The sequence below is a fragment of the Ictidomys tridecemlineatus genome, chromosome 3, assembly GCF_052094955.1.
Source record: "Ictidomys tridecemlineatus isolate mIctTri1 chromosome 3, mIctTri1.hap1, whole genome shotgun sequence".
Classification (NCBI taxonomy): domain Eukaryota; kingdom Metazoa; phylum Chordata; class Mammalia; order Rodentia; family Sciuridae; genus Ictidomys; species Ictidomys tridecemlineatus.
Window position 1 is genome coordinate 5,807,203 of NC_135479.1, and position 19,422 is coordinate 5,826,624.

General features: G+C 54.8%; 1 protein-coding gene across 12 annotated transcripts in view; it reads right to left on the minus strand.

Moving 5' to 3' along the window:
- The window catches only part of Tmem94 (transmembrane protein 94), a 34,764-nt gene that overhangs the window by 4,914 nt on the left and 10,428 nt on the right, over nt 1-19,422 (minus strand). For 2 of the 12 annotated variants that reach the window (XM_078041678.1, XM_005332561.5), the window contains 19 exons: nt 18,466-18,595; nt 8,707-8,826; nt 8,263-8,390; nt 7,891-8,027; nt 6,522-6,724; nt 6,037-6,188; nt 5,557-5,659; nt 5,281-5,367; nt 4,899-5,015; nt 4,498-4,554; nt 4,084-4,188; nt 3,790-3,954; nt 3,345-3,554; nt 2,500-2,815; nt 2,009-2,182; nt 1,536-1,638; nt 1,221-1,438; nt 303-484; nt 82-220 (listed from right to left, as the gene is read on the minus strand). In XM_078041678.1, the coding sequence (XP_077897804.1) occupies nt 82-220; nt 303-484; nt 1,221-1,438; nt 1,536-1,638; nt 2,009-2,182; nt 2,500-2,815; nt 3,345-3,554; nt 3,790-3,954; nt 4,084-4,188; nt 4,498-4,554; nt 4,899-5,015; nt 5,281-5,367; nt 5,557-5,659; nt 6,037-6,188; nt 6,522-6,724; nt 7,891-8,027; nt 8,263-8,390; nt 8,707-8,826; nt 18,466-18,489 (2,740 nt within the window). In that variant the 5' untranslated portion in view covers nt 18,490-18,595. Of the gene's footprint in view, nt 1-81; nt 221-302; nt 485-1,220; nt 1,439-1,535; nt 1,639-2,008; nt 2,183-2,499; nt 2,816-3,344; nt 3,555-3,789; nt 3,955-4,083; nt 4,189-4,497; nt 4,555-4,898; nt 5,016-5,280; nt 5,368-5,556; nt 5,660-6,036; nt 6,189-6,521; nt 6,725-7,890; nt 8,028-8,262; nt 8,391-8,706; nt 8,830-14,318; nt 14,542-18,465; nt 18,596-19,422 lie in introns of those variants that run through there. The other 10 variants (XM_021731216.3, XM_021731215.3, XM_078041679.1 and 7 more) reach the window with 9 other exon arrangements.

A 19,422-nucleotide genomic window follows, 5' to 3' on the forward strand; every position in this document is an offset into this window, starting at 1 on the left:
TACGGAGGGTCTTCCTAGCTGCAGCTCCTGGGAGGGAAGCCTTCCACCCGCACTGACCCCACCACATGCTTTTGCCCTCACCCTGATTCAGGTCATCATGCAGGGAGCCTGCATGGCTGGGGCTAGAGGGAGGGATCTCAGAGCCAGGCATGTCACCATTGGGTGTGAGGGAGATGTGGCAGTTCCAGCCTGTCTCCAGGCCCATCTTTTCTGCAAACACCTAAAAAAGGAAGATGAAATGAACAGAGGAAGCCCATGGGGGAAAGGAGTCAGTGGCAGCAGAGGGAGAGGTCTCTCCCCACCTTGCTTTTGAGCTCATCCTCCAAAGAGAAGTAGACGAAGCGGATGCAGGCATTGACCAGCCCATCGATGAGGCGCACGATGTCCAGTCGGGCCTGGTACTGGGAGGACACCATGCCCATGAAGATCTGGCCGCTCAGGGCCTGCATGCAGTCTTCCTTCTCCAGCACCTCCCCGATCCCTTCTTCAGGCAGGAACAAGATACAAAACCAGCAAACAAGCGGCAGGATGCCAGGAACCCAGTCAGGACACCCAGGAACCAGCAGATTCCAGGAGGCAGCCGGGGGCCACACGCACAGATGCCACACCCAAATCAATGAGCAGGTGGGCCCCAGGGGACCACACACACACAGCCAAGATGCATAAGGAGCCAACAGACAGGAGAAAAGACAATGAAAGGTACTCATCAGTCAGGTGGCCTTCCCGAGAGCCAGGTAGAATGTGGCAGAGCTCCTGCACAGCCCCACTCCAAGGATGGGGGCTGGCCCCACCCTTAGCAACTGCTTCAGTACATGGCCTCCTGGGTTTCTAAGACCCCATAAGTGTGTACTTGGGGGTAGAAGTGGTAAGTCCTGAGACCCTAGATTCCAGTAGGGTTTGTGACCTAAGCTTTTGTCTGTTTTAATAAGGCTAACACTCTATAATGCATACCTTTTTGAAAAGTTTCATAACTTTCCATAACTTTTATATATAGTAACCCCCTTGAAATCACAACAGACCTACAAACAGGATAGAGTAAGCACCTATTTGTAGAGAGAAAACTAAGGGGCACTCCATGTCACCAGCTAATGAGTGCCACACTGGCATCCCAGCTCCCAAACAGTGCCCATGGCCCTTTTTGCAGCAAACAATGCCATGGCCCTCCAGAGGCACCACCAGGAGCCCCAGTGCCACCCCACTGGGAGGGAAGTGTGCGGTACCATCGGAGCTCCAGCTGTTGCGGCGGGTGTTCTGCTTGATAGGGATGGTGCTGGGCAGCTCGCACATGGTGAAGATGCTGCTCTGGCCAGGCACCTGCACCAGCTCAATGCACTTGCCATTGAGCTGAGAGGACAGGGCACAGTTCATGGGCTTGTAGGCAAAGGCAGAGCAATAACCAGACAGGCAGGCTCGCTGGTAGAAATCCAGCACTTTCTTTCTGCCAGGGAAGCAGAGTGGAATGAGGCGAGTGGTCTTAAGATGCCCCGTGTCCATGAGATGGGCAGATAGACTGGCCACACTCCTTCCTCACCCACCTGTCAGATCCTGAAAGTGGGTAGATGTCAGCTCCATCCCAGAAGTCTGTGCAGGCTTCCAAGACCACATCAGCAGTACCATGGGATAGCATCTGCTCTGTGCCTGAGGGTGGGGTAAAAAGGCCAATACATGAAGGCCCCAAGCCAGGCCCTGCTTCATCCGACCCAACAGGTAGCATGCTGCCATCCTTGAGAAGAGTCCTAAGGAGCCCATGACAGAAGAGGGACCCCTGTAGGCCACACGGACAGCAAGCCGCTATGAAACCCACTGAATTGGTAATATAGATGCTATTCTTCCTGTCCTTTGGCCGAGGTTCCCAGTCCTAATCTCTGCCACACTAGAGAACTTAGGAAGTGGTCTACCGTTCATCATCCCAGTCCTCCCTAAAAATGGACTCAGCAGGGTAGAAAACTCCACCCGCCAAGCTCTGGAACTTTCAAATAGATGCCAGCTGAGCTGATGGAAGGCTCACTGGTGGCAGTGTCCTTGATGAAGAGGCTGATCATGTGGCTGAGTGGGGGGCGCCGCTTGGTGACACAGGATGGCCGCCCCAGCAAGGTCTCCTTCACAGTCTCAGCACTGGGGAGGCGGTAGAGCGCCAGGTGGTTTTCCTGCTTGAAGAGTTCCTTGGCCCCTGGAGTGAAGCCTGCAGGGACAACGTTAGGATTCAGGGCCACAGGGCATAGGCTTGCTCCACCTGCTGCCTCACTGCCCAGCAGACAGTCCAGCCAGTCCTTCAGTCTTTCATCCTGACAGTCTGTTATCTTCCCACACCAGGAAGCTCTGCCTCACACTGCTGTATGCTTGAGGTGGGACCATCAGAATCTAAAAGAACGGCTGGTACTCATGGCAAGCAAATGCCATTCCGACAACTCATCTGTGCGGAGTCTGTGCCAAGCCTGTTTGGAGAAGCCAGCGCACACCCAGCCAGCCCTGCCCCACTGCCACCACCATGGACCATACCGATGAGGCGGGCCAGCTCGCAGAGGCCCCAGGGCACGTGCACAGGCAACACAGTGCGGTGGCTCTCCTGCAGGGCAACATGACACAGGTGGTCCGAGAAGCGACACAGGCGCTCAGTGACACTGGCATTACACAGGTTCAGCAGCACGTTGAGGCCCAGGGGCTTGAGAGAAGTAAGGTGGAGCTGCCAGTTGGAGTCATCAAACTGGATGCAGGAGGGGTTCTGCTGGTCCTGGGACAGGCTCAGCATCTCCAAGTGGTAGTCACACACGAAGTCCTCTGCTTCATAGGGCTCGGCCTCTGTGCCAGGGTGGCCCTGTAGGAATGGGAGAAGAGGAGCATCAGGCAGGGAGTGGGGTGGGCCCTGCTCAAAGCTGGCCCTGCAAGAAAGCACATTCCTAGGCCAAGTGCTGCTGTTAACATGCTCCTGTCCCTCCTGAGACCCTCTCCCTGTTCTCAGTTCCAGTTTGCCTTTAGTATCTATACTCGATGACCCTGGTAGCCCTGTAGCGGACAGCCAGACAGGGAGGAAACAATAGAGATCTTTTTCAGTCATGGGTCAACATCCAAGAGGACACCATGGCTTTATGTGTTTAGAAGGTTTTAATTAGGAGGCTGGTGACCATCAGAGAGAACTGGAAAAGGAATTCACAGAAGAGACTTGGGTGAGGCCTCAGGAGGTCATCCATCCTGCAGGCTGAGGGGCCCTTAGACAGGGGGCTGTGTGCAACTTCTGCATTCTTTCAGACCCTGACAGTCCAGGCTGGGCTGTGCACCTTTGGCAGGAGAGACCAGGAAAGCCTGCAGCAGATGAGATGGCCTCTCTACTCTGTGTCCCTCCTCACCTTTCCAGGACCTTCCTCGCCACCCTCAGTGTCCCTGCTGAAGCTCACATTGGAGCCAGATGGGTGTTTGTTGCGGCCGTGTGCTTTGTGGTAAGAGTAGGCCTCGGGGGGCTTGGGACCATCACCAGGCCAGTCGCGGCGCTCCTGCTCATTGGAAAGGTGCAGGGTGTTGCTCAGGGAGCCAGTCAGGAGGGCATCTCGTTCGTGGGGCTGAGAAGAACAGGGACACAGGCCTAGGACCAGGGTCCTAGTGGCTCCCATTGAAGCAGGATGGTTCCGGGCCCCTCACTGTCTTGTCCTGTGGCTTCACCTTAACCACCTGGAAGCAGCTTCCAGAGGTCCCGGACCCAGCTTCTCCCTCCTAATCCTCACCCTCCCAAGGCCACCAGCCAGGCTCCATGACTAAGAAGCCCGGCCCAGTCGAGCCCGTGGGAGCCATCCATACCTCTTCCTCTACCTCAGGATGGCAGAAGGAGCGGGTGGACAGGTCATCTGTAAGATCCTCATGGCTGCTATGAGGAGGCTCGACCTTCCCACTGAAGAAGAGCACAGTCTCTGGGCTAGGATTTGGCCATGACAGGATCCCCTGTTTGTCTACACAGCATAGAACCTGCAGGGAGAGAGGCCAGTACCAGAAGGGGACTTGGCATCAACCCCACCCCCAAGGGGCCACATAAGTACCTAGCCAGACAGCAGGCCTGGTAGGACAGGTACCTCCTCCCTCCGGGGCCACCCTCACCGTGACAGAGCCCAGGCTATGCAGCAGGCTGGCACTGTGGCTCAGTGTTGGTGATGTCCCTTGAATCACCCTCAGGAAATGGCCCCAAATGCAGCGCAGCATCTCCTGGTGGGAGAGAAAAAGTCTGCAAGGCTACGTGGGGCTCAGCCTTGTTTCGCTGGAGATGGCCTCTAAGACCCAAATCAGGAAGAGTCAGGGGGAGCACCGGAGGTTGGAGTCTGGGACAAGATGTGGACGTGTCATGGGACCAGGCCTGGGTGATGTCTACATGCAACAGGTAGATGGGTACGGAGAAGTTCCAAGAGCCCAGCTGGAGGCTCAAGGTCATAGAGTCCCAAGGTTCCAGGAAGGAGCCTGAGGGCACCAGAGCTTGTGACTGCAAGGGACTGGGACAAACCATTATGGTCAGTGTACCTGCGAGGAGACGGCTTCTGTGTAGCTGCTGAGAGTGTCCTCTGAGAACTTGGCCAGCTGCACGGGGAGGGGACGAACCTCAGTGTGGAAAAAGCTACCTTTGCACAGGCCTCCATGCAGGCAGTGGAGACCCACGCCATCGAGGCTCCCAACCCCCTTGCTAAGGGGTTTCAGGGCAGTCCTGACTCGCCATTGGTGGGAGCCAGGGGGAGATCACTGCGCCCTGGGGCCTGGTCTGGAGGTCCTTCTGCAATGGAAGGGGCTGGAGCCCTCATGTTGCTGCTCAGAACCTCCAACACACTGAGCCCAAAGGTGGAGCTGAGCTTCTGGCCCCACTTCTCTGCTAAAGCCACTTCTCTCTTTCGCCTGCCACTGTCCCCAGATGCCTAGAAATAACCTACCAGGGAGCTGGGCGAGGCCTTGCTCATCTGGGCCAAGACGCGGGCTTCACCACAGGCAGTCGCCAGGACCCAGAGGACTGGGAAAAGCAGCGGGAGTATGGGCAGCATGCCATTCACCTGGGAAGGAGTGGACCACACCGAAGTTCCCAAGGAACTGCTGGCCAGAGGGAGGAAGAAGGGAGGGCTGCCCTGCCATATGGCCATCCCTTGGGTAGAAAGGACAGCTGTCCAGGGATGGGAAGGGAAGGAGGGGAAGGAAAAATTCTTAAGCAAAAGCCTGAGGAAACCCTGGGCTGCAGAGAGGGAGGGACAGTCAGAGCCTTGTGAGGGAACTGGGCCCCACAGCACCGAAGCACAACAGAGAAGAAAGGGCCGTCCTTGCCTGGAGCTGGAGGAGAGTGTACTGCCAGGAGGTGACCCCAGGGGCACTGAACATGCAGCGCAGGGCATTGGTGATGAGAAAGCCAGCCTGAGGGGACAGGAGGGCTGCAGCTTAGCCCTCGCCCCTGGGGACCAGGGGCTCTGGCTCCCTTCCTTCCTCACTCACACCACAGGCTCACTCTGGGCCCCTCTGCCTGCACTCACATGCTCACCTGGGTCTGCCCCGGGCTCCCCCATGTCCAGCCCTCTCCCTGCCCCACAGCCCCGCCTCACACACCAGGACCACGGGGACAGCATAATGCAGCATTGCTGACTGCACTGTGAACCTCTCGTTGTCCAGTGCAGTGACTGGGCGGGACAGGGCCATGTCCAGGCACCACCTGCAGAAAGAGGTGACCCTCAGCCCTGCTCAAGGGAGAGGCCAGACACCAGCACCCTGAGAGGATTCTGGGCCTCTCAGCCAGAGCACCAGTGAGCTTCTTCCCTGAGCACTAGCGAGTCCTGCAGTTCCCTACTCTACCCTGGCCCTGGCTAATGGCCCCTTGGGAGAGGGGCCTGTGGCTGCTTCCGGAGCTGTCCCCGTAGAAGAGACTGGGAATGGCCACAACAGAGTCTAAGAATTCTCACAAGAGATCAAGGGGAGGAGCCTGAGGAGACACCAGCTCTCGGGAAGGCCTTGGGATGCACGAGGTTCACTCCTGTCGCAGGAGGCACTGGGGAGAGGAAGCAGAGGCGGAAGAGACAGTGGCATGGTTACCTGATGTTGTCAATCACAGGGGTCTCCAGGACACGGAAGAGCCGGTGCTGCTGGGGGTTCTGTGGCCCTTTCTTCACTTCTCCCCGGGGCGAGGGCGGGGGAGAGAAGGGAGGGAACAGGTCTCCTGGCTCCAGGACAATGTGCTCATCATCCTGCCAGCAGCACAGGGAGGTGGGTAATGAAAGGGCTCTCACAGATGCCACTCCTCCTGGACAATGCCAGCTAAATGGCCATGGCTCCCAAGGTCAGGGGCTGTCCACTAGCAAAGAGCCTGTTGGGGTGTAGCCTGGGGGGCTGGGTCCCTGATGCTTAAGGACTGGGGAGAGAACGAACATCAGGAGGAGGAAGAGGAGGTTCAGCTCTGCCTGAGAGCCCTTGTGAAGCCTATGAGGTGGCTGTCAATCTTAAGGGTTGAGCCCTGGGACCCCAACTGCCTATAGATGTGCCTGTGGCAATTCCCATGAAGGAGACCAGCCTACAGCTACCTTGATACCCCTCAGAGAGGCGAAGGATTCCTGGCCAGGCCTCAGGGCTATGATGTCACCTTCCACCAACAGGCTAACAGGCAGGTTGACGAGGTGTCCATCTCTGTAGGCCCAGTGCAGAGACCAGGATGGGGCAAAGGGCATGTGGAGGTCTGGATACAGGGCATTTGGCCACTTGATTTCCTTGCTATCCCTGAGGGCATCTGAGGAGAATAGGAGGAGGAAAACAACTTTCTCACCCTTCAGCCAGCCCCTGTGCACACCTGGAACTCTTTGTACCATTATAGACTTTGCTGAGGACCTAGAGGGGTATGAGGTCTCTTTCTGTGGTGGTGGGAGGAAACACATGGGTGAAGGACTACAAAGCAGGCAAATACATGCCAAGTGTGTTAACAAAGATTCCAGCCCCTCCAGAGCACGAAAGGGAGAAAAACCTATCTGCCAGGATGATGGGAGATGGATTCCAAGAAGAGGAAGAAGGAATGAATTCTGTGTTGGAAACGAGTGAGGGAGATGCTCGCCAGTCAGAGAAAAGCAGGACAGAGGCACATAATGGGTCAGCACACAGGCGTCTGGGAGGGGTAAGTGGTTTAACAGGAGGAAGAGAAGGAAGGGAAGAAGCTAGACAGGAAGGGCAGAGCCTGCAGCAGAGGCACAGAAGCCACAGGCAGCATCTGTGATGGCTGGGAGGAGCAAGAGGGAGTTACTGGTGGTTTCTAAGCAAGAGACTATGCTCCTGGAGGGAAGGGCCTACCTTTCGGTCATTGTCCTACCCTGACAGTACAACACACGACCGAACTGTCAGAAAAAGGCCTCCCAATAGCAGAGGCTGCTTCTCTGACACCACGCGCCCCTGGAGAGCATAAAGCACAGACTCTCCAAAGAGCCTAATGTAACCCTCAATCTATAGTTAGAGCTTAAACTCCAGATAGACGACAAACAATGCCCCTCTCCTTTAGGAACTGGGCTGCTTACTTTAGGCTACTGCCTCCCTGCACCAACCCTGACTCCTGTGGGCATCTCAACCTCCCTGGTCCACCTTCCCACCTCCCCTGGCCCAGTTCTACCAGGTAAGGCTAACATCTCAACTGTCCTCCTGTAAGCATTAGGGTCTTTCCTGTCAGACCCCAATGTTAACAAGCCCAGAAGCCCAGGGCAACACCTCTTCCGGCCTACCAAGGGCACTGCCTGGGTGCCCACAGCTGTTCCAGGGCCCTCACCACCCTGCAAAAGAGAGGGTTGGGCATCCTCTAACTCCAGAGATGGCAGCTCCTGGAATACTGACTACTGTCCACCCTAGGAGAGTTCTCAGGGCTGGGACACACTCCAGGGTATCTTTCCCAATGACATGGCTGACTCTTGGTCTCACCTTGAATTTGGTCGATGATTCCCCGAAGCCTGCGCTCTACCTCCCTGCGCTTCAGCCGATCTTGCCGCCCAATGAGAACCAGGTTGAGAAGCAGCAGCAGGAACAGCGCAGAGGCATTCACCAGCTCCACCCCATGGCTGGTGTAGAGGATGCAGAGGGTACAGTGTATTTCCAGGAAGGGCCCCCCTGATACCCCCAGGGCCCAGGATGCCCCTTTCTACCCAGTCCCTTCTGAAAAGAGGGTCTCGTGGTTCTTGACTCCAGTGAAGCCTCTATCCTCCCCAGCCTCAGGGATGACAGCCCCCTCAGAGCCCTGGGACACCCTAGGGGGATGGAGAAGGACAGAGGCAGAGGCTCTAGGGCCCTACTTACCTCCCGGCCGGCTGGCCCCCATAGCAGCCCAGCAGCAGCAGCACAGCCAGCAGCATAAGTGAGGCACCCGGCCAGTGGAAACAGGAGCAGCGGTTACTGTGGTGCAGGAAGCTGCTTCTCCAGGCCTCCTAGGGAGCCATGGCAGCTGGGCTTGAGTGGCCGGCCATCCAGCTGCAATCTGGGTGCCCTTCCCTGCCCTGAGCCCCTGTGGTCCCCAAGGCCACCTCCGTCTAATTCACTTGACCTCACAGCCAGCTCCTACAGCAAGTGGTGTCAGGACCTGGCTGAGAGGGACCCCACCCCCACTTCTGATTTTTCATGAGGCCTTAGTTGGGTGGTCTCCTCCCGCCAGGCAGTCAGGGTGCACCGTGACCCTGAGACAGTCACCCCCCACCCTTTTCTGCCATCTCGCCCAGGCTCTGGCCACCCGTGAAGAAGCTTCACCTTCCAGGTTAGATACTTCTTCTGCTCTTTGAGGTGTCCTTCCAGCACAGCCTCCAGCTGCTCCTTTAGGACACTGAGGGCCTTCCAGGTGGAGAGGCCCAGGGCCACGGGGGGCTCGCCCTGCTGGGGAAAAGGAGGCACTCAGCACCTCCAAGGCCCCAGGTCCCTGCCCAGATGGAACTGTCCACCACAGGCTGGACCTGTCCCCGCACTACCCCTCCCCCTTCTGACCCTCACTTCCTTTCCTCTACCAGCTCTTGCCCCTCAGGGTATAACCATAGCCAAACTACCACCAAATTTTAAAATGTTCAGGAGCTCAGGACTCTACTCTTTAAAGCCTGGCTAACAAAACAAACCAAAAACCTTCCTCTACTCCATGTTTTCCGTCTTGTTTTGCTTGGTTTGGTAATGAGCATCAAACCCAGGGGCTCTACCATTATTTGTATTTTTTATTTTGAGTCATGGTTTCACTAAGTTGCTGAGACTGGCCTCAAACTTGTGGTCCTCCCATCTCAGCCTCCAGAGGTGCTGGGATTACAGGTGTGCACCATTCTGTGGGGCTAGTCAATGTTTTCTAATTCACTTTTCCCTGGACCCTCAACCCACGGCCATGTGTGGTCTTCCTGCCCCACTCAGAATATTCTTGGTGCCCATCTCCAAGTTTACCTCAGGGTGCCAGTCTTTTAGATTTCACAGCCAGAAAAATATATACTTTTTTTTAATGGGGTTGAACTAGAGATGCCAGTTTTTCATGGTTTTTAGGAATAACATGAAGAAAAACCTACCACCTCTAGTAGCATTATTTTGTAAGACAAGGTCTTGCAATACTCAGTATTGGGCAGGACATAATCTCAGGAAAAAAGTAGCCATCCCTGGGGAACAACAGTGCAGAGATTCTACCATGCTCCTGTCTCCATGGCCGACTGGAATGTAGCATGGACCAAGCTGGTCCCAGAGGACATGAGGACTAGACATGTTCCAAGGCCCCTTCTTGTTGAGACCTGGCTGTCCCCATTTCTCCCTCCTTGGACTCTAGCCATTCATTTTTTTTTAATATTTATTTTTTAGTTGTAGTTAGTTAGACATAATATCTTTTTTATTTTATTTATTCATTTTAATATGGTGCTAAGGATCGAACCCAGGGCCTTGCACGTGCTAGGTGAGCGCTCTACCGCTGAGCCACTGCCCCAGCCCCTCTAGCCATTCTTTTCCCTATGTCCACACCACAGACCATCCTGGGCAGCTTGCCAACTCTTTTACATTCCCAGGCATCCCGGGCCACAGTCATGGGCTTCTTGCCACCAGACTGCCTACAACCCTGCATTTAACTCCCAGTCTGACCTCTACTCTCAGTGTAGACCCATCTACTGAGCTGACTCAGAGCTGTTTCACAGGGCATGGGAGTCAGTATATCCAAAACCTTGAACTTGTACCCCAGCCCTCTCCTATCCACCCACACTAGTGCCTACCCAGTGGCCTCTGAAGTATCGCAGACCCTGGCCTTCCCCTCCCTCTGCCCAGCCCAACCCTTCCCAGCCCATGTCTCTACCGTTTCCAAACTCACTGCAATATCTCAGACAGGGCAAGCATGTGCCCCATTGACTGAACCCCCTCTACTTTTAAAATCCAATCCAGACCCCTGGGCCTACTCTGTGAGGCCTTTGGGGACTGTGACCTCCCAGCCCCACCCCCCATCCCACCTGTCTATTCCTTCTGCAGGCCTCCACCCTCCAGAACTCCTTTATGGACTTTATGGACATGCTTCCTACTCCAGATGATCCTTGCCTCTTCGAGACAGTTCAAATGTCATCTCCTCTGGGACATTTTCCCAAAGGGGAACTGCGCTTCAATTGTACTCCAATGGCACCATGGCAGCCTGGCTCTCAGCCTGTGTCTGACAGAACTGTGGTTATAGATTGACCTGTCTGGCTCTCCCAGTAGACTGCAAATTCCTTGAAAATAGGTACAGAATTCCTCCCTCTGAACACGCCCTCTACCAAGCTAGGAATGACGGTGCCTGGCACACACACTTCAGTGACTATCTGCTGACTGAATGAGTGAATGAACGAGTGCCCAAAAAGTATCACTGATTCCAATGACACCTCAGTCAGGGGCTGTCAACCTGAAATCTGTAGCAGCGGCACCTGGGCCTTTTAAAAATCATGCCCCACCCTGGACCTACTGAACAGAAACTTCTGCCAGTGAAGCCAGTGTCGGGCTGAATCCCAGGTCTCTAGCTATAGGGTTCTAGGACAAAGGCTGGCCCCAAGAAAGGCAGCGCCTGGAGGAACAGTGTGAACAAAGAGCCTGGATGTGTGTTTTCATCAGGAGAAGAGCAGTGAATCCCTAGACCAGAGGCACCAGGACAGGGACTTGGGGCTGGGCTGCCCTGGCTGCCACCCCCAGCCTTCCCGTGACCCACAAGTCAGTCCTCCTAGATCATCTGGCTTGCTGGTCCACCTTCTGCACTTCCTCTTCCCTGCCCAGCTCTGTAGGCACCCTTCCTTGGCCAGGTGGCCTGAGTGCTCACAGGACACACTCCTCCTCTGCATTGAGGGGTGGCTGGCCTAAGGGGTAGTGTCCCAGTACCATGCCCATGGCTCACAGGAGGCACCTGAGTGGAGTTCCCACTGTCAACTCCCAGCTGCCTTGGCTGAGTGGCAAGCACTGAAGCTTCTAGCTCCTTTGCCTAAATTTCACCTAATCCTGCTCTTCATGGTGTCTTTGGTGGATCATGGAGATAAGCGCTGCTTCTACCAGAGGAGATAAACTGGTTATTTCAGCTCAGGAGGAAATGGCCTCTGGGCAGGGGTAAACACTGTGTTCCAAAGCACCCACCACTCTTCCACAGGATCCTGAGCCTTCTGAGAGGCCAGGGCCAGGACAAATCAATGCCAGGTGAGGCCAATGTCTGCTCTGAGGCCTCCTGGAGTCCCTAACTGGAAGAAAAGAGGCCCTCAGGGGTTTCTAGGGGAGGAAGACACAAGGGAAGAGGAGCCAAAGGGCCTTCTCACATGTACTGGGCTGGGCCAGAGCATTGATGCCTGATCGTCCCCGAAAGGGAAGAAGAGGACCTGGAACCAGGTGAGAATCCCTGACCCCTAACACCTCCCCTCACACTGTCCCTTCTTCCTAGGACTGAGGCTTCCGCTTGTGTCAGGGCTTCCTCTCCACAGTGAGATGACAAAGTCCCCAGGATGGACAGGGTGGAAGTGCCTGGGCCACACCTCTAGAAATGATGAAGTGAGGAAGTATGCAGGAGGCAGGGAGGGCTGTTCAGCAGAAGCAAGGGCTGCACCCGCAGGAGAGGGGGCTGCAAGGAGAAAAGAGGGAGGGGTGGGCAAACCACACAGGGCTGCAGGACCACCTGGGACACCCTCACCATGGAACAAGGACCCCAGCAAGGCAGAGAAAAGGCTCAGCAGCAGCCAGAGAGCCAGGGAGGCGTCTCTCCATTAGCCAGGCCTCCAGACCCAGACACTCAGGACACTGACTCCCCTGGGCTGCAAGTGGCTGTCGTGACATCTGTTCCTCCTTCCAGGTAGGCCCATTCCCAGGACCTCCTCACCTGCCCAGCCTCCAGCTGTTCTCTTGCCCTCTTCCCACCCCAGGTTCCCTGCTGCTCTCCAGGTAAGGAGGAGTGGACTGGAGGGTGGCAGATGCTCCCGGACGAGGCTGCCTGCAGAGCTGTCTGTGTGCATCTGCCCCCGCATGTTGTGTCTGGCCAGGGGCACTGACTCCAGACTGGGATTAAAGACAGCACAACAGAAGGCAAATAAGCCATTCTGTAATTATATGCCACCCAAAGGAAGTGCCTGCCCGCACAGGCTGGCCCTGTGGTGAGGACTCAGCCTCCTGGGCCAGCCCGCCTTCCACCGTCTTAACTGAGCTGATCCAACTGCGGAGCCTGTGCGGCTGGCCCCTCTGTGGCAAGAGGGCCCAAGCTAGGTGTCAAGTCACTGCTTTCCCTCATCATGGCTCTCGGCTTTTCCCCACACAAAGGAAGGGCCAGAGCTGAGGAGCTTGTGGAAGATGGTCACACTTCCTAAAGGAGATTCAGACTGGGCTGGTGGGAAGCGGGCTCTGTCAGCCCTTCCAGCATGGAGTTAGGTCGGGTATTCCATGTGCTCAGGCATCCTGGGGAGACTGCAGTAAGTTCCTCTTATATGAGAAATAAGAACCTAAGAATAGTCTAAGGTCTACTTTTCCTGCCTACTGGGGCCAAGAAAGGTAACGAAAAATCTGACCTGGCTGTAAATACCCAAAGGTTCCAAAAGTAACCCTGTTCCCCAGACGCTAAAAACTCCTACCCTGCCCCACTGCAGGCACCTCAGGAGATGTTCCTGGGGCCAAGAGCAAGGCCTCTATCCCAGAGGGACCAGGATAAGAGGAAACTCAAGCTTTTCAGGTAGAACCAGCCCCATCCCCACTGTTGTAAGTTCTCAGACTCGAATGCAGTATCAGAAAGAATAACTCAAGGTTGGGACTTCCTTCCAACAAGCTGTTCTCTCTGTTCTGCTCTCCAAGAGGGCTGTTGGCAAAGTGTGGGGATTTGGGGAAATCTTGGCCATGGAGGTGGGAGGGGGGCGGTGTGAATCTGCCCACCAAATCACAGCCACAGGAATTGGCCACTGAGCAAAACTGACTATCAAGGTACAAAGCTGAGCATCAGACAATCTAATAAGCCTTCCAAGAAATGATACCCCTTTTTCTCCTGCACCCACCTCAGCCAAGTGTCTTAGGTGGCACAGTCAGAAGCTCCCAGCCCCCAGCCCTGTCCTTGCAGAGGCCCTCCAAGGTCCTCTCGGCTCAGCAACTGTTTTTCTTCCTACTCCATCTGTTTCAGGAGCAACAGAATCAAGACTCCTAGGCTCAGGTGGGCAGGTTATAAATTTAGACCTTGACCTGAGGCCTTAACAAAGATAACCACCAGTTACAACTGGCTGTGGTCCCTTCTCTGGGTCCCCGTCACAGCCTTCTTAGTGTAGGCAGGGAGGGGGCCCAAAGCTGGACTCCACACAATGTCCAGATCACTGAGGCAGATCTGGCCAGTACTCTTGATTCTGAGTTCAGCCAGACACAGCTAGACTCACCTGCAGCTGGGAAAATCAGACAGAACAGAGGTGCTTCCTCCTCGTCTCACTCTTCCAGGCTCACCAGACCTTAATAACACTTTCACCCCTCTTCTACCCTACCTCCTGCAGCCATCAAGACCCAGGAAGGAATCATCCCTGTCCCGATGGCTTCTGACTCAGTAAGCCATGTAGTCTAGCCAAAAAGTCCCCTTTACTGGGCCCCAATAAGGGTTGGCATGCAGGCCCCACACTTCTATCACCCTGTGCATTGAGACCTGCTCCTAGCATCCCTTGGCAGAATGCCCCCGGGAGCTCGGGCCCCAGTCCTCCTCTGGCCGACTCAGGCACCTGACATGCTGGCATTCTGGCTCTCATGCCCAGTCTCTTCCCAAGGTGCTGGTTCCCCCATGCTCGTTCTAGCTTCCTCCCGCTCTGTATCTTTAGGACTCCTTTGGCAACCACTAACCCAGACTCCCTCACTAAGCAGGGAACAGATTATCAGTGAGAGAAACGGAGAGCCAAGCTGGCAATACTCACTGTGCTATGCTTGCCCTGATGGGGCATCCATAGCTCTGCCTGCTTAAAGAGCATGGGGCAGAGCGTTAGCTGCCCTCCAAGAAAGGGAGAGGCAGAACAGAGAGCAAGAAGAGGGCAAAGGGCTGGTGCAGGCGTGAGCGAGGAGCCGGTGCTGCAGAGAATCGGGCGCAGCAGAGCAGAGCAGAGCAGACAGAGCTTCAATCTGCTGATTAATTCAGCCTATTTCCAGTCACCTTGCAGATTCAGGGAGGGAGGAGGAGGAGGAGGAGGAGGTGGCAGCAGGCTGCAACAGCAGCCCTGGGAGGGAGGGAAAAAGAGAGGAAGGAGGGAGGGGAAAGGAGGGCCCAGAGAAGAAAGTTTGTCCGATGCTCTGCCAGCTGTCTGGGAGCTTGGCCTGTTCTTCAGAGGAGGCTCCTACAGGGTATGCAGAGTAAAGATGTGCAGCCAGAGAGCAGACAGACAGAGGGCTGGACAGGCAGACAGGAGAAGCTGCCAAGGGCAACAGCTGGTATCCAGGAGAACCCTGGGGTATAAATACCAGCTTTCTTCCCAGATTACCTGTTCTCTGCCCCCAGGTCACTGGACAAGGTTAGGAGCTCCACTGTGAGAGCTCCCCAAATCAGTCAGAGGCTTCCAGCAAGGAGCCAAGATAACAGCAGCTCTTCCACAGAGCTGCAGCGAAGAGGGAAGAGAATCTGTGCACTTCCTGCACAACACTAGCACCTCCTGCACCAAGGGTGAGGACTGGCCATTGAGAGAGCAGCTACTTAGGAGGGCTGAGCAGAGGGCCAAGGAGTTACAAGAAGACTCCAGCAGCAGGAGGCAGAGCTAGCTGAAAGGAGGAATTCCAACACCTTCCTACCAGCTAGCTAATTGATGGGGAGAAGAGCGGCATTGACACACCAGCCAAGAGCTGCTAGGACCAGGGCTGCCTGGGTATCCCAGGCCCTCATCTCCCGGACAGAAGAGGATGCCAGTTACAGGGGCTCCACTTCAGCACTTCTCAGAGCATCGAGCAGGGCCTGAGAGAGTGGGAGCTCCAGAAACAGGGCTCTGGGAACAATGTTGATATAAAGGAAGCTCTGGGCACAGGCTCCCTGGGTGAAGGAGCAGCTGAGGCACTAGGAGAGGATGGGACACTTCTCTGCCATCCTTAGAATGGGGCTTCAATACCCCAGGGAGAGGAGACAGCTTAACAGGTCCCCTAGCTGGAGAGCAAGCTAGAGGCTGAGTGCGTTCCTCCAGGGCCCTGTCTCCTAGACGACACCATCTTGAGCTTCAGGGAGGGGAAGAGCTGCACAAGCTGACTTTTCCCCTCCCCCTTCCTGAACTAGCATGGCTCCCTGTGGGGGGAGAAGGGGGGGCGTTGCCAAACAGAGAACTGAATGGGGACAGAAAGGAGGGGCTGGGCAGTTCAGAAGTTAAGGGCAGGAAGTTTCCATGTGGAGCAGGAAAGGAAGGCGGGTGGGGTCAGCTTCAGTGCCAGCCCCTGTGAGGACTATCAGCTGTAGCCAAGGAGAGATAGAGACTCCTGTTCCCCTGTCCCTTGCTCCTGGAGACTGCTCAGGTGGGAACCACAGGGAAACAGATGCTCTCCCTTCTCTGGCAAGCCCTGGAGGGGACAACACAGGGGGCTACACCAGGTGCTGTGCAGCTCCAATGCAGCCTCTCCCTCTCTCCCTGCCACACTGCCCACCTCAGCAATGGGAAAGGGGGGGCCTGCATCGCAGAAGCAGAAGCCCAGGCCGTCACTGCTGCAGCACGTTCACCATGGGCTTAACGGAGAGACTGAGAACTGGTAGGTCTAAAAGGGAGGCAAGGTGCCAAAAATCATCCAGCAACTGCCAAACCAATCCTGGGCTGAGCCAGGCACCCACAGACCACCTGACCATCAACTGACCATGCCAGCTCCTCCCAGTGCTACCTATCCAAGATGCTTTGTGACTGTCTTGGGCTATGGATCATCTTTAAACTCCAGCATACAACTTGAAAGGTACTTGTGTAGGTAGAAACCCTGCTAGTCCTGACTGAATCACTTGTGCTATTGATTACTCAATTAAACAATAGTCTCTGCAAGCCAGAGGCCACCTCCCCAGCTTTACCTAAGGCTTTACCAATCCAATGTCAGCATCCCATAGGCAAGGCTGCTGCTGCTGGTCTTGAGGGTTTCTATTCTTGGCTCATCTACAGAGAAAGATGACACGGAAATCCTCCAGGAAAAATAGCGCCTGCAGTTGCCCATCTGGGGCTCTCAAGGCTTCTCCCTCAGGCTTGAGGGCAAAGCTAGGCCCTCAATTTGTTTCCCCCATACACTAGGCACTGGTGTTTCAACAATAAGCAGGAATCAGAGGACAATGCTGTCCTCTGGGGGCGTTGAGCCCCACCAGGAGGGTTGCCATATCACATGACATCAGTCTCCAGGGGCACTCCCTGGAACTGAGCAGTGCACAGCACCCACAGCAATACTGCACCCAAGATAGGAAGCAGGCCAGTGGAGCCATCCCTCAGTGCTGATCACTGCTGGTATAGACACCTGCAGGGCAGCCAGAGGTGGCTACAAACAAGCTGAACCTTTGGCTCCTTGTTCACGTCCACAAGCCTATTGCACAATTGGTCCAAAGGCACAGGGAGCCTGGAGCTGAAGAGGAAGCAGTCAGCCAGGTGCTGCCAGAAACCCAAGAAGTGAACCCACAGCTCCATCTCCAGACCACCTCAAGCTCTTAAGTTAACAAATATTTACTAAGCCCTTGACTTGCTACATGCCAGGCTCTGTGCTGGGACCCAGGGAAAGTGAGATATGGCAGAAGAAAGAGACTACACCCATAGAGTATAACGAGCACAATGGGAAAGCAGGAAGGGGACTTATGTGGAGAAGATGAGATTTCCACTGGGTCATGAAGAAAGGGTAGGAGGGGCTGAAGTTGTGGCTCAGTGGTAGCTCACCTAGCACATGCAAATCCCTGGGTTCTGTCCTCAGCACCACATCAAAATAAGTAAATAAAATAAAGATGATATTGTGTCCAACTAAAAAATATATATAAAAGAAAGAAAGAGTAGAAGGATTTTGCTAGGAAAAGGGACAAGGTCACTTCAGAAGGAACAGCCTCCATATGGTGTATGTGTCCAAACTATGAAGCATTCAGCATAACTAGAGGTACAGTCAAGGCAAGGAATGACACTGGACCAATGGGCAGGCAGAATGTGGGTGCCTCGTACACACTAAAGATCTTAGTAGGTACCAGCTATCAGCACCATGTAGTTGGAGGGCAGTGAGCAGAGACAGAGAGGACGCCTACATTAGGAGGGTGTGAAGGAGCCAGGGACTTGGACTTCCTCTGGGGCAGTCTTTGTCATGGGAAAAGAATATTCTGTTTATTTATTTTTTTTAAGAGAGAGAGAGAGAGAAACTCTAAATATTTATTTTTTAGTTTTTTGTGGTATGTGGTGCTGAGGATCGAACCCAGCGCCCTGCGCATGCCAGGCCAGTGCGCCACCGCTTGAGCCACATCCCCAGCCCTGTGTGTTTATTTTTCACCTTGAGGTACTAAGAGTTGTACCCAGGGCTACAGACATGCTAGGCAAGTACTCTACCATTGAGCTACATCCCCAGCCCTGGGAGAGGAATATTCTGATTGACAAATCTACCTCCAGATGGTACATCTGGAGGCTGGGCTGATCTTACAGACAGCCTGGTCTGCCTGGCTGCTCCCTTTCCCCCCTCTCATCCACCCCACCCCAGCTGATTAAGCAGCTTTGTTTGGAGTCTGATGGGGAGCTGGTCCCTAACCACAGACAGGGCGCCCAACAGTCCTCAACATGGCTCAGCAGGTTGGGGCATAGCCCTAGCAAAGAGCAAACAAACTAAATTATATACCTCTGGGCAAGAAGTGGAAAACTGGCCGGGGGCCAACCCAAATCAGAAGCCCCACCTCTGCACAGTTGTGTTAACTGGTCTGCCCTTCATTCTTCATCCTTCACAGCCAAGCATCTCAGAGGGGTCATGGTCACGTCTCTCAAGCCTCAGAGCCACACTCCTTCTCTTACTTTCAGTGTAAAGCCCCCAGATGAGAACCTCCCAGCAAACCCAGGTGGGGAGGCCAACCGAGGCACCCCAACAACAGCCACATGGCAACAGAGCAGGGCCCACCAAATGCTTCTCCTTCAGGTCCATGGGCCCAGGGTACTGCAGGCATGCCCAGATGAAGGCAGTCACACCCGAAAGGAAGACTCCTCCCCAGCATGGACAAACCCCAGCGCGTCTGCCCCAGTCACAGCATCTGGGGAAAAAGAAGAAAGAAATCAGGTTGCAGGACTAGGTGACTACTGTGTTACACAACAGTCTCATCAAAGCCACAGGGTGGTACAGAGGAAAGGACTGGTCCCACTGTGCCAGGGCCCCATCAGCCCCATCCTACTATAGGACTGCTCTGAGCAGTTAGTTTGGGGCAATTTCCACTCTCTGAAGCCAGGAGAGGACTCCAGAGAGAACTCCAATCCTCTTTTTCAGAGGCACACTGTGTTTGGTTCTGTGCATTCTCTGTTAATCACAGATTTCCAGCAGACAGGAAAAGCTTTGGCTTATAAGCATTTTTCAAAATTAGGGTTAAGGTGAGCATTGGGGTCATCTGGAATCTAGAAACGACTCGAACAAGGAGGGAACAGCAGCGGCCACCAGGAGCAGGCGCCTTCTCTTTCTACTTGCTGGGAAATGTGTGCCACACTTGCCAGCACACACATGCCCACAGGCCCCTGAGCCTCTCAGGCAGGTGATGGCAGTGTCTGACAGGCACCCCAGCAGAGGTCCAAAAGGACAGGCAGGCCAATCTGACAACCAGTCTGGCAAAAGTTGACTAGTTATCTGGAAAATGAAGAATGACCCGGGGGTTAAGGGTGTGGCTCAGTGAAGAGCACATGCTTAGCCTGATTCAGGAGGCCTTGAGTTTAATGCCCAGCACCACACCAAAAAAGAAAAAGAAAAAAAAAAAAAAGAAGAAGAAAAGAGAAAAGAAAAAAGATTAGCCTAACTTCTCCACTCACCCAGTACCTGCCCCACACAAAGCTTGACCCTCACCCTTCCACTGAGCCACATCTCCATCCTGTTTCA